Source organism: Tenebrio molitor, chromosome 1 (assembly GCF_963966145.1).
Source record: "Tenebrio molitor chromosome 1, icTenMoli1.1, whole genome shotgun sequence".
NCBI classification, from domain to species: Eukaryota; Metazoa; Arthropoda; class Insecta; order Coleoptera; family Tenebrionidae; genus Tenebrio; species Tenebrio molitor.
The window spans coordinates 45,652,712-45,669,319 of NC_091046.1; the positions used below are offsets into that span (position 1 = coordinate 45,652,712).

The window sequence follows — 16,608 nt, forward strand, 5'->3', positions numbered from 1 at the left end:
TTGGAAAATTTGAATGGTTACCAGTTGAGGGTGTCGCTTTTTGAGGAAGTTCCCTTGATGATGAAACACCATGGACAGTGGCACGGCAAAGACTACAAAATGCTAGAGTTGGTGATGGAAGCAATGAATGCCACGTTTAGAATCGTAGAACCACCCAAGGGTTCATATTATAGAGGATCTTACAACGATTTACTCAACGACAATGCAGATTTTTGCTTCAACAGCTTTTTCATAAGATCCAACACTATGGCCGCTCTGGACTACACATACCCACACGCTTACAACGAAATCGTCGTTCTAATGCCAGTATCTCCACGAGATTACAGAACAAAGTCTCGCAACATCTTGTCCACATTCACACCCTCTGTCTGGGCCTTGATTGCTCTTCTGATGGTCGGTACTGCCATCATCGTAACTGCTGCAAACAAAGCGGATTGGTTCGCTTTCCCCAAATTCCTTCTCTACACTCTTTCCTCTCTTCTGGGCTATAGTTTCTTCGGCTTCAACTCCAAACGCTTCTCCGTAAAACTTCAACTGGTCACCTTTATCCTAGGTTCCATAATACTGAGAACCGCTTTTAACTGTCTTCTGATAAGTGGTTTCATAAGTCCTTACACCTCCCAAAAGATCAAGACCATTGAAGAACTGAAACGAAGCAAGATCGGGATTTGCTCAGTAGAAGGAATGATTTCGATGATTCCTGAAGAATTTGGTCTCCACGACAATCTCATTGGTGTGACGCATGAAGAACTGATCTATAGATTGTACAGTATGGATAAGACTGTTGCCTATGTTTTGAGGCAAACCAATGTAGACAAGTTTATTCGTTGGGTCAAGGACCATCAGCAGACGGTACCATTTTACGTAATAAAGGAACCGCTGTTGCTAGGATTTGACATTTACGTCTTTCAGAAGCAATCACCTTTTGTGAGAAAAATTAACCAATTTGTGTTAAGAGAAAGCGAATACATGGTGGTGAAACAGCAACAAACTCATATGGGAGTGTATCGAGGAAACAGTACAGAAGAAGAAAGGTTTGTGGTGTTAACACTGAGTCATATCTCCGCGATCTTCTGCATGCTGGTCGGAGGGTTGACAGTTAGCAGTTTGGTCTTCATAGTTGAGTTATATTGGAAGAAATAGATAAAACAGAAATTACTATTTTTATTTGGTGGTCAAAACTAGTAAATAACTCTGTCTGGTTTACACAGTTTGGTGTTAGCACACTTGGACGAAAACTTGATTTTCTTCTAGAGCTAGAAACAAATCTTCTTTGAGTGTTCTACTGCCTTAGAAATAAAAGACAATTAATTGACTGGTTTTTATTGCTTCCTCACTTCAACAGTTTTTCTCTTTTCCAAAGCAGTTCTGTAACGAACGCCAAAATCCCTAGTACCAACCCCACCACCAACAAATAGAAAACCAACTCGAAATGACGCACGGTCAGCACGACATTATCCTCGTCTTCTGAATGATTCTCCAGAGCCACCTTCTTGTCTTCCTCTCGATTTTTGGAAAACTTGAACTGCAACTCCTCCAACAAGATCTGACTAACACGGTCTTTGTACGGCGAGTACTTCTGAAAAATGTAAGTGTTCAAACCCACCACTAGAGGTTCTTCCAGAATGTAAAAGGGAACATCAGTCTGGACACTCTCGACGGTTTCGATGAAATTTTTCGCTATTCTCAGCGTCACCACGTACGACCCTCCTCTGTCCAAACTGTACAACTTCTTGCTCCGCTCCTCGGCACTCACTATAACGTACTGATCCATCAAGCCGTACTCTTTTGGGAGCAAATCGGCCAACACTTGAGAGGTGTAAACAGGAATTTTGCTGCTTCTGAGCTCTGCTATGGTGGTCATTTGGGGCACCGAGCTCGGACTGACGATAGAGCTTATCAGGAAACAGTTGAAGGCAGTTCTTAGGATGATGGTGCCCAGGATGAAGGTCATCAACTGGAACTTGATGGTGAAGCGTTTGGTGGAGAAACTTGGGAATCCGTTGCCCAGAAGGCTGTTTATGGTGTACAGCAAGAACTGGGTGAAGGAGTTGTTCCCGTTGGTACTACCTACGGTCAAAATCGTTGTAGTGATGAGGAGCAAAGCGGCGATGTAGATCCAGACGACGGCACTGAACACGTTGACCACGTTGTTTTTGGACGATTCTGAACCCACAGGTACCACAACTACTATTTTATTGTGTTGGTGGGGATACGTGAATTCTGCATCAGTCATGGACGAGTCGTAGGTGCGGAAGAAGCTGTTGAAGCAGAAATCTGTTTTGTCGGTGGTGACATCTTCGTAAGCCGCTCGATGGTCCTTTCTGTTGAACGCCGGCTCAACAATTCTGAAAGTGGCGTTCATGGTGGTGGTGACCATTTTCAAGATCTTATAGTCCATGCCGTACCAACGGTCGACGTCTTTAAAAAGCAAAGACAACTGTTCGAAAAGAGAAACTCTCAATTCATAACCGTGAAGATTTTGCAACTTGTCAGCAAAAAACTGGTTCGGGTGTTGAGAAACGTTGACGATTTCGTTTCTGTTAAAAGGATTGAAAGAAAACACCTCCAAGTGGTCGAAAACAAAGACAACCACGAAGTTAAGAACGTGGTTCATCCAAATCGACTGCAACAGATTGGGGAGAAAATCTAAATTTTTGACGGGCTTGCAGAAGATGAAGTGGTGCTCGGTTCTAGAGTCCCACAACACGTTCCTCTTAAGAGATTGGATTGTGGCGTTGACTCCGCTGACCTCTGACACGAAGATGAAGTTTGCACCGAAGCTAGGCAAAACCTTGGAGGTGTATTCGGTCAATTTGGGAATAATCGAGGGACAGGGATTGGTCTTGATCAACCAGTTGGATATGTCTCTTGCCTCCTCGAGACCAACATTGACGTAACTGCACAAATCGTGTTGCTTCTTTGAAATGTAGCTTTTGTAGTAGTTTTCAAAGTAGTTTTCGAGTTGTTGTGTTACAAAATCCTTCGAAGGTACGTTTAAGTCGCTTTGGCTTCCACCAACAATTGCCAATACCACCAAGACGAAGAAAGACATTTCCGTAGGACTTTTCTTTCAGTAATGTCCACTAATGGGTGCGATTTGACATGTAACAAATTTCGTTCGATCTCTCTAGCTTTTAGACCATTAGCTATCCATGTCAGCATTTTTCTCATTTATTTGTCATCGATTTCAAAATTCGGACTTGCAATCAATAATACCAGTTACAATGATTACGTTGTCACGGAATAAATCTAGAGGGAGTTGTTATTATTAAGTAATCGGTGAAAAAAATAGACGAATTATAATAAAAGCTGCTTTTAGATTCTTAATCCTTATTTAGAGATAGGTACATTTCCTGCAAGAGAAATTATTTTGTACGCACAAAAGAAATATCACGAGTTGAAGAAGTAAGAGTGAAAAATGAGAAGAAAAATTGTATTCCTATATCGTCCTTGTTTAAAAATCTCAACAATCCAAGTTTTCTACATTTGGATTACGTCAATTAGACTGGACATTAACACGATACATTATCTGATCTGCACACACGCCACAAAACAATTTCCAATGGTATTAATGTGCAGTAATGGTTCTATACCACAATGAAGAAGTCATTTAACATGTAGCCAAACATCAATGCACAAACCTATGAAAGGTACATTTGAAATGAAAACAATTTTGGTTTTCTTCTGGGTGACATTTTTGAATTTGGGCGACACCCACTTGTCGCCAGAACCTGAAAACTTTCTTGTAGAGCAACTGGAGAAATATTTCGCCAATCACCATCTAGAACACATATCCTGCAGTTACATCAACGTTTGTCAACAGCTGACCAGAGACGTTGCCAAGTGGTTCATCCAGACGAACCGGTGCCCCTCTGTAATCGCCGAAGGCAATTTCAACACGACCGAAGACATTTCAAAGAGTGCAGAAACCTACATCTTCATGGAAAAAGCAGACGACGCCGGCGACGTAATCGCACAACTGCAAACGTACCAGTTTTGGTCTGCCCGAAACCAAAACTACTTCATAATTTGCACTCGCGTCGAGAACACCAAGTTTTTGCCACAGTTGCTCGAGCTGATCTGGACAAGACAGATTCTCAATTTCGTGGTGGTGTTTGTTTTCACGTCGGTCGAAATTTTTTCCTACAACCCCTTCACCAGAAAGGTGATGAACTTGAGTATGAGTGGGAATTTATTCCCAGACAAGCTCCGAAACTTGAATGGATTTCGCCTGAGGGTGTCGTTGTGGGCAGACTGGCCTTTGACGACAAAACAAGACGACCAATGGGTTGGCAAAGACTTCGACGTGTTGACAGTGGTGATGTCGATGTTGAATGCGACTTTCGAGGTTGTTGAACCTCCAAAACGTAAAGCTTTTGTGGGGATGCTCGATGACATCACCAGCGAGAGGTCAGAATTCAGCTTCAACACTTTTTTCCACACATCGACTGGATCCTTCGACATAGAATACTCGTATCCTCATCAAATGGACGCACTAGTCGTACTGATTCCTACCGATGACAACTCCATCAAGGACACGTCTATACTGTCTATATTCCACCTCAGTGTATGGTTCTTGTTCGTGGTGGTCATAGTTGCAAACGCACTAACCGCAAAATGTGTCAACAAAATCGACTCTTTCAACAAACTCATTTTGTACTACTTCGGTTCCCTTCTGGGAGTCCCTTGGCCTCGCTTAACCTCCAAATTCTTGTCAATAAAACTGAAACTGCTAATATTCCTCTTGTGTTCGATCATCTTTCGCACGGCCTTTCAGTGCTTCTTGACAGGTTCTTTTCTGGGTTCTCACTCCTTCCAAGAGATCACCACGATATCCGAATTGAACAAGAGCGGCATCATGATCCGAGGGTCTCAATCGGTCGTCCATCTACTTCCCGAAGAGTTTGGTCTCTCCGGAAAGTTTATTTTTACGAATCGCTACGAAAGGAAATGGTTATTGCAGGAGTTGAACAGGACGGGAGCGATTTTGATTAGCAAAAGTGCCGCAGAAAAACTTCTCACCACGTGGAAAACTGGCGGAAAAAATTTGCCCTTCTACATGATGGAAGAAGCTTTGTTGCCAGGAATCGGTACCCACCCCTTTCACAAAAATTCGCCCTATATGGAGAAAATTGAAGAGTGCTTGCAACGAGACAGAGAGTTTTCTCTGTCTTTACAGGAATACAAACAAACACCCAGATCTGATTCTAACAAAAAACGCGTGGTGCTCCTCACCGTGGAACATCTTAAATTTGTTTTCATCTTGTTGGGGTTGGGGTTGGGCGCTGGTTGCGTCGTCTTCTTTGTAGAACTGATTTTGACTATAAAGTATTGTAGTCTTGTGGCAAAAAAATAAATTCCAATTTTACTCCAAACTTGTATTATTCACATGACATGAGTCTCAAAAGTCAGATACGTGAAATTTTCGAACTAGTAGAAAATTACACAGACCACATGTTGAATAAATAGTTTAATAATGATTGTAAATGAGTTCTGATAGAAAGCTAACCAAAGCTACGAAGAGTCCACCAATCCAGAGATGGAAGACAGCCTGAAGATGTTTCACAGTCAAGACAACATTATCATCTTGTGTTGTCTCCCCACGAAGATTTCCTTGTTCTCCTTGCTTGCTTTGATCCAAAGCGTACTGCCTCTCCCTTTGTAACAATTCGCTAATTTTGCCCAAGTACGGCGAGTGTTTTTGAAAATAATAAGTACTAACTCCAGGAACTAAAATATCTCCCAATAAATGAAACACCGCATTGTCCTTGCTTCTTGGCAAAGTACTGATATATTTGTGGGCGAAGGCCACACCAATTACGTACGCCTGGCTGGTGTCCAAATTATACAACGACCTTTGTCTTTCCTTGGGGGTCACAGTAACAATCTGTTTCGAAAGACCAAATTCGGTTGGAATCAGCTTAGCCAATGATACTGTCGTACAAATTGTCATTTTGCTATTTCGTAAATCCTCTATGGTCTCAATCTGTTGCGTCGAGGGAGGTTTGATGAAGGAACTGATCAAAGCGCACTGAAAACATGTTCTGAATATGATGCATCCCAGCATGAACGTTATCAATTTGAGTTTCACCACGCCTGATTTACTGGAAGATTGGAACTTTGAGATACTCCCTCCTAGGAAAGTGTCAAAGCTGTTGATAAAAAGCCCCACGAATGACTCTCTGATGTCTGATAATTTTCGAGTTGCGGAGAAGAATACCAGAAGTACCAAGTACAAAATCCAAGTGGTGGGACTGAAGGTGCTCAAAATGGCAAAACTGTTTCTGCCGGTGCTGTTCATTGTTGGTACTACAACCACCAGAGCGTTCATTTTGTGGGGATAGGTATACTCGGCGTCTTGGAAGATATTGAGCATGTAGAAATGAGTGATGAAGCAAAAATCGGATTTGTTCGCCATGATATCGTCGTAGGCTCCAAAATATCCTGTGTTATTCTCAGGTTCGATTATTTTAAAAGAGGCGTTTATCATTTGCGTCACCAGTTTCAGCCTTTCGTAGTCTCGGCTCACCCAGTGCTCTTCGTGCTTCACTGTGAGAGGAAAATCTACAAAGAGCGACACTCTCAGCTGGTACCCATGAAGGTTTCTGAGCTTGTCCGGAAACAGAGTACTACCGGGAAAGCTCAAATTCGTCACTCCATCTTGCAAGAAAGGGTTATACGAGAAGACTTCCAAACGTTTGAAGACGAAGACCACCACAAAATTCAGAATTGATCTCTCCCAAATCACTCTTAGCAGATTCAGAAGAAATTTTGTGTCCTCCACTTGGTCACAGATTATGAAATGATTTTGCATTCTGGAGCTCCAGAAAGAATAGTTCCTCACTTGATCCACCACGTCCTTCACCTCGTCTCCTGCAGATTCCAAGAAAATGAAATTTCCAGTTGTCTTGGGTATATACCCAGAGGCGTTGAAAAATGGAGCGGCGACGACCGAAGGACAGTGGTTGTGTTTGATGGACCAGTCGGAAATATCGCGGTTGGAGAGAGAGTTTACGTTGATGTAGCTACAAGAGGTGTACTCTCTTAGGAAAAAATATTTATAATTGATGAAATATTGATGTAATTGGTCGTCGATGAAAGTTTCTTGGGGCACTTTCAAACGACTTTGACCTAGTTTATGTAGTGTTAAAAAAAAGCCGTACCAAAACCATAACATTTTGGTGAGATGGCACGCAACAAATGCCTAACGATTATTGTTCGTGAGTGACAATCTTGCTTTGTACATGAACACGAGAGTGATATGGTGGCGCAAGAGATGTGCATTAGCTCAAAAAATAATTGGAGCTAAATGGAACATCAATATGGCTCGCATGAGAAATTACCGATTTATGTAAATGTGTGTGTAACAGCGACCTTTTAACAAAAACTCGGACAAGATGATCTGGGGTGGGGCGTTCAAATGAAAAATTGATGTAGAGACAAAAGGGTTGATCCCAAAAAAAAAGAGATTAACTGAGTCTTGTAAAACACACCTTCTAAATCTTTGAAATAAATGTAATTTGTAGATAATACTGACATAAAGTGTTTCTTGTCAGAACAGCAATGGCAGAGATCTTGGATTTTCTCATGGGCTATGAGTCACAGCTGCGCAAACGACAAATATCGGTCTCAAGTAGGCGCTGCAATCGACCGGAAAACATCGTCATTCGTTACGTTAGTTTCGTCTCTTTCTCGTCTCTTTGTACGTATTTGAATTTGAATGCAGTCGACGTTTTCAGTTTTAATTTACAGATTTTTCACTGGTTTATCGCTCCGCCTTCGCGCAGATATTTCCAAGGTCACAGCCCATGAGAGAATCTAAAAGTTAAGTTAAGTTTGTCTTATGTATGCTATTTTTTAATTATTTAATCCTAAGAGAAATTTTGCAAAAAAGAAGCATCACGAGCTGATGAAACAATAGTGTAAAAAGAGAAGACAATGTAATGGTAGCTCGGTGGCCGCATGGCTGTCGGAGCCAGTGCTCCGAAATCGCGCTCCCGGCGCTAGTGAGTTCGAATCTCGCCGAAGGGGGAGGATTTTTTTCAAGGAAGGAACCTCCGCCGGGTCATGGATATGTGTGTATGTCTTTCAGGGACTGACGGTAGGGTGGTGGAAAGTACCCCGGAGCCCCACCGCACCATCTAAGGAAAAAAAAGAGGGAAAAAACAATTAATCGACCGCAAGGTACCCGATAGGCCAGGAGTGGTGAAAGGGGAAGGCTACAAAAAAAAAAGAGAAGACAATGTTATTCCTGTATTTTCTTTGTGTAAAAAATCACAACAAAAACCAGTTTTGTGCATTTGGATTGTGTCAATTTGTTGGACACTAACACGATTATACATTATCTGATCATCACTCACGTCACAAAAAAAATTCGAATGACGTTAATGTAGTGATGGTTCTCTACCACAATGAAGAAGTCATTTAACATTTAGACGAACATCATTGTACAAACATATGAGAGGCGAATTTAAAATGAAAAACGTTTTGATTGTCTTCTGGATGACATCTTTGGATTTCGGCGAGACTCAATTATCGCCAGAACCTGAAAACTTTCTAGTAGATCAATTGGAAAAATATTTTTCCAATCATCAATACCACGTAGAACACATTTCTTGCAGTTACATCAACGTTTGCCAACAGTTGACCAGAGACGTTGCCAAATGGTTTATTCAAAAGAACCGGTGCCCCTCTGTGATCGCCGAAGGCTATTTCAACACGACCGGAGACATTTCAAAGAGTGCAGAAACCTACATCTTCATGGAAAAAGCAGACGACGCCGGCGACGTAATCGCACAACTGCAAACGTACCAGTTTTGGTCTGCGCGAAACCAAAACTACTTCATTATTTGCACTCGCGTCGAGAACACTAAGTTTCTGACACAGTTGTTCGAGCTGATCTGGACAAGACAGATTCTCAATTTCGTGGTGGTGTTTGTTTTCACGTCGGTCGAAATTTTTTCCTACAACCCCTTCACGAGAGAGGTGATTAACTTGACTATGAGTGGGAATTTATTCCCGGACAAGCTCCGAAACTTCAATGGATTTCGCCTGAGTGTGTCGTTGTGGGCAGACTGGCCTTTGACCACAAAACAAGACGACCAATGGGTTGGCAAAGACTTCGACACGTTGACAGTGGTGATGTCGATGTTGAATGCGACTTTCGAGATTGTTGAACCTCCAAAACGTAAAGCTTTTGTGGGGATGCTTGATGACATCGACAGTGGGAGGTCAGAATTCAGCTTCAACACTTTTTTTCCCATATCAATTGGATCCTACAACATCGAATATTCGTATCCTCATGAAATGAACGAACTAGTCGTACTGATTCCTACCGATGACAACTCCATCAAGGACACGTCTATACTGTCTATATTCCACCCTAGTGTATGGTTCTTGTTCGTGGTGGTGATAGTTACAAACGCACTGACCTCCAAAAGTGTCAACAAAATCGATTCTTTCAACAAACTCATTTTGTACTACTTCGGTTCCCTTCTGGGAGTCCCTTGGCCTCGCTCAACCTCCAAATTCTTGTCAATAAAACTGAAACTGCTAATATTCCTCTTATGTTCGATCATCTTTCGCACGGCGTTTCAGTGCTTCTTGACAGGTTCTTTTTTGGGTTCTCACTCCTTCCAAGAGATCACCACAATATCCGAATTGAGCAAGAGCAGCATCATGATCCGAGGGTCTCAATCGATCGTCGATCTAATTCCCGAAGAGTTTGGTCTCTCCGGAAAATTCATTTTTACGAATCGCTACAAGAGGCAGAGATTATTGCAGAAATTAGACAGGACGGCAGCGATTCTGACTAGCAGAAGCGTCGCAGAAGAACTCCTCATCACGTGGAAAACTGGTGGAAAACAAATGCCCTTCTACATGATGGAAGAAGCCTTGCTGCCAGGAATCGGTACACACGTCTTTCACAAAAATTCTCCCTATTTGGAGAAGATTGAAGAGTGCTTGCAACGAGACAGAGAGTTTGCTCTGTCTTTACAAAAATACAAACAAACATCCAGATCTGATTCTAACAAAAAACGCGTGGTGCTCCTCACCGTAGAACATCTTAAATTTGTTTTCATCTTGTTGGGGTTGGGGTTGGGCGCTGGTTGCGTCGTCTTCTTTGCAGAACTGATTTTTATTAGAAAGTATTGTAGTCTCGTGTCAAAAAAATAAATTCCAGTTTTACTCCATACTCGTATTATTCACACGACGTGAGTCATGTTCAAAGAAAAAAGAACTGAAAATGTTCGACAGTCAAGACGACAGCGACGTTGTTATTCATCGTATGTAGTTTCCCCTTGAAGATCTGTTTATCTCTGGTTAAAATATCTGCACAACTTTCAAAATCACCCTGTATGTAATGCGTGTAGACTTATTATCATCACTTATCCCTACGGTAGACCTTGACAAGCTCCTTTGGAGATGAGGGTTGGAGGGACGACTCACAAGACTTGATAAAAAATACAGGTCAAGGGTTTTGTTGAAAAAACATCTTTTAAGTTTTTAACCAAATATTACTTTTTGGAGGTACTAACATAAAGTTTTCCGCGTCAGAACATACAATAAAGATCCAACTTAGATTCTCACAACACCAATTTTTGTCTTGCTAGAACCGTTATTTGTAGAACAAATTTCTCTCAAAAAGCTTTCTAGCTTTGTTTCGAAATATACTTCAGGGTACTTAAGTCTGTATTGTATGACAAGGGACTACAGCGCATCTCTCAGCGAGGGCAATCATTACACGAGGGATGAAAAAGCGCTTTAGTCCCCTTATGTGTATGCTAATAATTTAATCGTAAGAGGAATTTTGCAAAACAGAAGCATCACGAGCTGAGGAAATAAGAGTGTAAAAAGAGAAGAACAATTTTTTCTTGTATCGTCCTTGTCTAAAAAATCACAACAAAAACAAATTTTGTGCATTTGGACTACGTCAATTTGCTTTGACACTAACACGATTAAGTACACATTACGTGATCATTACTCACGCCACAAAATAATTTCCAATGGCGTTAATGTAGTGATGGTTCTCTGCCGCAATGAAGAAGTCATTCATCATTGAGACGAGCATCACGGTACAAATACCAAGACGAAGAAAAACATTTCCCTAGGACTTTTCTTTCAATAATGTCCAGTAATGGGTACGATTTGACATGTAACAAATTTCGTTCGATCTCTCTTCCTTTTAGACTACTAACTATCCATGTCAGCATTTTCTCATTTATTTCTCAGATGGCATCGATTTCAAAATTCTGAATTCCAATCAATAATACCAATTACAATGATTACGTTGTCACGGAATAAGTCTAGAGGGAGTTATTATTATTAAGTAATCGGTGAAAAAAATAGATAGGTAACTTAAAATAAAAACTAGTTTTACCCTAATGAGGCTAAATTAATGAATCAATTCTTATTTAGAGACATTTTACGATCACATTTCTCTGCAAGAGAAATAATTTTGTACACTGTGCAAAAAAGAAGCACCACGAGTTGAAGAAATAGGAGAGTAAAATGACAAGAACAATATTAGTTGAGTTGGCGTTAATGTGGTGATGGTTCTATACCACAATGAAGAAGTCAGTTAGCATTTAGACAAACATCAATGTACAAACATATGAAAGGCACATTTGAAATGAAAACATTTTTGATTTTCTTCTGGGTGACATTTTTGAATTTGGGCGACACCCACTTGTCGCTAGAACCTGAAAGCTTTCTAGTAAAGCAACTGGGAAAATATTTCGCCAAACACCAACAGCATGCAGAACACATTTCTTGCAGTTACATCAATGTTTGCCAACAGCTGACCAGAGACGTTGCCAAATGGTTTATTCAGAAGAACCGGTGCCCCTCTGTGATCGCCGAAGGCTATTTCAACACGACCGAAGACATTTCAAAGAGTGCAGAAACCTACATCTTCATGGAAAAAGCAGACGACGCCGGCGACGTAATCGCACAACTGCAAACGTACCAGTTTTGGTCTGCGCGAAACCAAAACTACTTCATAATTTGCACTCGCGTCAAGAACACCAAGTTTCTGCCACACTTGCTCGAGCTGATCTGGACAAGACAGATTCTCAATTTCGTGGTGGTTTTTGTTTTCACGTCGGTCGAAATTTTTTCCTACAACCCCTTCACCAGAGAGGTGATGAACTTGACTATGAGTGGGAATTTATTCCCAGACAAGCTCCGAAACTTGAATGGATTTCGTCTGAAGGTGTCGTTGTGGGCAGACTGGCCTTTGACGACAAAACAAGACGACCAATGGGTTGGCAAAGACTTCGACGCGTTGACAGTGGTGATGTCGATGTTGAATGGGACTTTCGAAGTTGTTGATCCTCCAAAAAGTGGGGGTCTTTTGGGAGTGATCGAAGACATCAACAGTGGGAGGTCAGACTTCAGCTTTAACACTTTTTTCCTGTTTTTTTTTGCATCCTACGATATAGAATTTTCGTATCCTCATCAAATGAGCGAACTAGTCGTACTGATTCCTACCGATGACAACTTCATCCAGAACACGTCTATACTGTCCATATTCCAACCCAGTGTGTGGTTCTTATTCGTGGTGGTGATAGTTGCAAACGCACTGACCTTAAAATGTGTCAGCAAAATCGATTCTTTCAACAAACTCATTTTGTACTACTTCGGTTCCCTTTTGGGAATTCCCTGGCCTCGCTTAAACTCCAAATACTTGTCAATAAAACTCAAACTGCTAATATTCTTCTTATGTTCGATCATCTTTCGCACGGCCTTTCAGTGCTTCTTGACAGGTTCTTTTTTGGGTTCTCACTCCTTCCAAGAGATCACCACGATATCCGAACTGAGCAAGAGCGGCATCATGATCCGGGCAGCTCAACAGGCCGTCGATCTAATTCCCGAAGAGTTTGTTCTCTCCGGAAAATTCATTTCTACGAATCGCTACGAAAGGAAGAGGTTATTGCAGAAATTAGACCGAACGGCAGCGATTCTGGTCAGCAGGGACGTCGCAGAAGAACTCCTCAACATGTGGAAAACTGACGAAAAAAATTTGCCCTTCTACGTGATGGAAGAAGCCTTGTTGCCAGGAATCGATACCTATATATTTCACAAAAATTCGCCCTATATGGAAAAGATTGAAAAGTGCTTGCAACGAGACAGGGAGTTTGCTCTGTCTCTACCGAAACACAAAAAAACACCCAGATCTGATTCTGACAGAAACCGCGTGGTGCTCCTCAGCGTAGAACATCTTAAGTTTGTTTTCTTCTTGTTGGGTTCGGGGTTGGTCGCTAGTTGTGTGGTCTTCTTTGCCGAACTGATTTTGAATAGAAAATATTGTAGTCTTGTGGCAAAAAAATAAATTCCAATTTTACTCCAAACTTGTATTATTCACATGACGTGAGTTTCAAAAGTCAGGTCTGTGCTTAAATCAGACGTGAAATTCTCTAACTAGACACTCTTAATTGGTAGCTATGCAGATTTCTGAGCTTGTCCGGAAACAGAGTACTACCAAGAAAGCTCAAATTCATCAATCCATCTTCCAAGAAAGAGTTATAAGAGAAGACTTCCAAACGTTTGAAGACCACCACAAAATTCAGAATGAATCTCTCCCAAATCACTCTGAGCAGATTCAGTAGAAATTTTGTATCGTCCACTTGTCCACAGATTATGAAATGGTTCTGCATTCTGGAGCCCCAGATAGAATATTTCCTCACTTGATCCACAACGTCTTTCACCTCGTCTCCTCCTGATTCCAAGAAAATGAAATTTCCCGTTGTGTTAGGTATACAGGGTGTTTTTGAAATGCGCTGCAAAATTTTAACCACGAGCTACTGGCTTCATGTAGAACTCATAAAAAATATTTAGAAAATTCTATGTCAAAAAATAAAATGACATTTAATGACATACAATTTTTTTTAATTGCTTTTAGTTTTCTACGTTGTCCTACAATCTCGTAGGTAAAATTTCGCCACATTTTAAAAATACACCCTGTATATCATATTTGATAAAATGTACGCCAATGCGCAGTTGTCTCATACGTGGTGGTAATTCCGTAGGTGAAAGGAAGGAGTGATGTTTACGTAAAAATAAAACACACTTCATCGCTTATAATGGAATTACTTTTGGTGTCATGAAAGAGATAATCAAATATGAAACCGTCACGTACGTGAAAGAATTACATTTTGCGCGTTTTAAAACTGAGACAAATGTTGCTAACAACTACATACTTTATTCATTAGATAGCTTCGATACCCTAATTTTTATAGCCACAAATCAATAATCTATTTGTAGCAGGTCAAAGTGCCACTATTCGTTTTGGCCGGGGTAGGAGGCCAAGAGGTCCTACTTATGCTCGCGGGACAATAAGATCGCTGTTCGAAGATCAGGAACAAGCAACACAACGCACGGCATATGACGTCGCGACGCGCCCACCCTGCCGTAACCTTTTTTGGGGACGCTCATTTCGAAATAATTCAGTTTGTTTGTGCCGTCAGTCAATTCATTTTGAGTTTATCGGTTCAGGGTTCATTTTTGTTTATCGGATCACTTTCAGTTTTATTTCGGTTTCGCTTTCAGTTTCACTTTCGGTTTTCGTTTGTTTCTTTCGCGGTTTCTTTAGAGTTTTCATTGTAGAGTCTTTGTGCCAGCCAGTTTTGGGGCGGCTGGAATCACACATGTTAGCCCCTAAATTTTAGGCTGAGGTGGCCTCACGCCTCTAGGCTGTCTAGCTGCGGCCTATCTATTCATCGTTCGCTTTTTTCTTCTTTCTCCTTTCCTTTTCCTTCAATCCTTCCTCTTCTTCTTCTCAGCTCGGGTAACCGTACGGCAAAGTTAATTCCGATTCCCTTTTGTTCCCGTGACTTGCCGGAAAGTTATCTTCTTCTCTTCTTTTCCCTAACCTTCTTCCTTCATCCTTGTGGTGTCCAACCTTTTGAGATCCTGCGGGAAATTGCCGTCAACATCTATCGTGTGTTACGCGTGGACTCACCGACACATTACCGCTTCGACATCCGGATTTTTCGATCGGTGAAGTCCAACGTAAACAAACCGGCGCCATGTTCGACCATCTGTCATTTAGCGTGCAAGTGTAGGATCGCCGGAAGTTGTCATCAAGATGCGCGGTCAGTACAATAACCGGGACGCCTTATCGCCCAACGGAATAAGGTCCAGATCTTTCGGGTTGATCTCCTAGAGCCGGGGGTAGCCAAAAAAAAAAACCGATCGCGAGCGGAAATTAAAGAGGACTCGGTCGGCGACCGCCGAGCGGGCGGCAGGTGCCGCAAGTCGCGAGCTGCGAATCACGTGCGTGGCGTTCGGGATCCGCAATCATCCCTGTGGGTGGATTGCCGAACGCCATGGCGCTTATCGTCCGGCGCTGCCAGCCTTCGGGGCCGTCGAGGAGCCCGAAGATTTACCGTTTTACCGTTTACCGTTTTGCCGTGGTCGAGAAACCCCTCGTCATCTAGCGAGATAGAGGTAATTATCCTTCATTAGCGAATTCACTTCACTAATTTTCGTCCGTTAGGGGTAGTTCGAGCCAGATTACCGTTACCGTACCGCGAAGGAGAACCGGAAAGTCCTCCTTCGAATTATCGAGAAGCAACCCCTTTCAGCGGAAAGGGGTTGTTCTTTAGGGTCAGCCGGACCAGGAACGTTGTTCTTTAGGGTCAGCCGGACCAGTCATCGTTATTTGGGGCGATAGTTCGGACCAGGAACGTTATTCTTTAGGGTCATTCGTCGCCGCGTCGCTTTTAGGGTGATTGTTCACCAGGACTATCGTTATATGGGGTGATCGTCGCCACATCGTTCGTCAGAGTGGTCGTCGCCAGACCGCAAACCGTCCATTAAGGTCATCGGACCACGTACCGTTTCACCAAGGACTAAAGAAAATCGTCAAGGTCACACCACGTTACCGGCGTAAGATAAGTCGCACAATTTAATTGCGGATTTGCGAAAAATCAAAGAACGCCTCAAATATCCCGCTTCTCAATATTTAGAACCGTTTCAATTTGTAAAAATCTCGCATTTCAATAATTTCAAATTTTTAGAAAGACTTCACAAAGCTCAAGTTTTCAAATTTCACATTTCAATTGTTAGTAGCAGTTCTTCTACTTCCAGTAAATTTGCAATTTTTTCAATTATAGAATCGATGTTAAATTAACGTTGTAAATTTATGAAAGCAGAAGACTGCGCTTCATTCTTGTTTCACGCATGCAACAGATTTTCCTTTCGTTTTTTTTTTTTATCGGAGTTGTATTAATTTTAAGTTTATTCACAAATAAGTTACAAGGTCACCTGTAAAGGAAAGCTTTCTTGATAAGACCAGAATAAGGTATTGAATAAGATCATTAATGTGAACTGGTTCGAAATTTCAATTAACAAAATTACGTAGAGTAACGTTGCCAATTCCACGGACCAGTGCACACTTAAGTAAGCATTTCGAATTTCCTGGACTGTTGGACAAAAATTGAATAAACCAATTATTTAATTCGCAAGGAATTAAGTTCTTTCGTATTGACTCCGAAGCATCCGAGAAACTGAGCACTTGTCCCGGCAGCTGGACAAGCTTAACAACCAGCTCAAGACAATAGCTGCCTGGCGCCCATTTTTTTATAATCCGAACCCACGCCC

At 41.7% G+C, this 16,608-nt stretch overlaps 2 protein-coding genes and 2 long non-coding RNA genes across 4 annotated transcripts; 1 reads left to right on the forward strand and 3 right to left on the reverse strand.

Moving 5' to 3' along the window:
• Positions 1-1,333: 1,333 nt before the first annotated feature.
• On the reverse strand, positions 1,334-3,055 carry LOC138132389 (uncharacterized). The gene has a single exon (XM_069049899.1). The coding sequence runs from the start codon at positions 3,053-3,055 to the stop codon at positions 1,334-1,336; it is 1,722 nt and encodes a 573-aa protein (XP_068906000.1).
• Positions 3,056-5,473: 2,418 nt separating this feature from the next.
• On the reverse strand, positions 5,474-7,180 carry LOC138132476 (uncharacterized). The gene has a single exon (XM_069050014.1). The coding sequence runs from the start codon at positions 7,178-7,180 to the stop codon at positions 5,474-5,476; it is 1,707 nt and encodes a 568-aa protein (XP_068906115.1).
• Positions 7,181-14,708: 7,528 nt separating this feature from the next.
• Positions 14,709-15,069, reverse strand: LOC138137705 (uncharacterized). Its single transcript, XR_011161851.1, has 2 exons — positions 14,970-15,069; positions 14,709-14,916 (listed from the first exon to the last, which is right to left on the reverse strand). It is a non-coding gene; the product is annotated as an uncharacterized lncRNA (long non-coding RNA).
• Positions 15,070-15,313: 244 nt separating this feature from the next.
• On the forward strand, positions 15,314-16,476 carry LOC138137702 (uncharacterized). Its single transcript, XR_011161850.1, has 2 exons — positions 15,314-15,453; positions 15,503-16,476. It is a non-coding gene; the product is annotated as an uncharacterized lncRNA (long non-coding RNA).
• Positions 16,477-16,608: the final 132 nt, after the last annotated feature.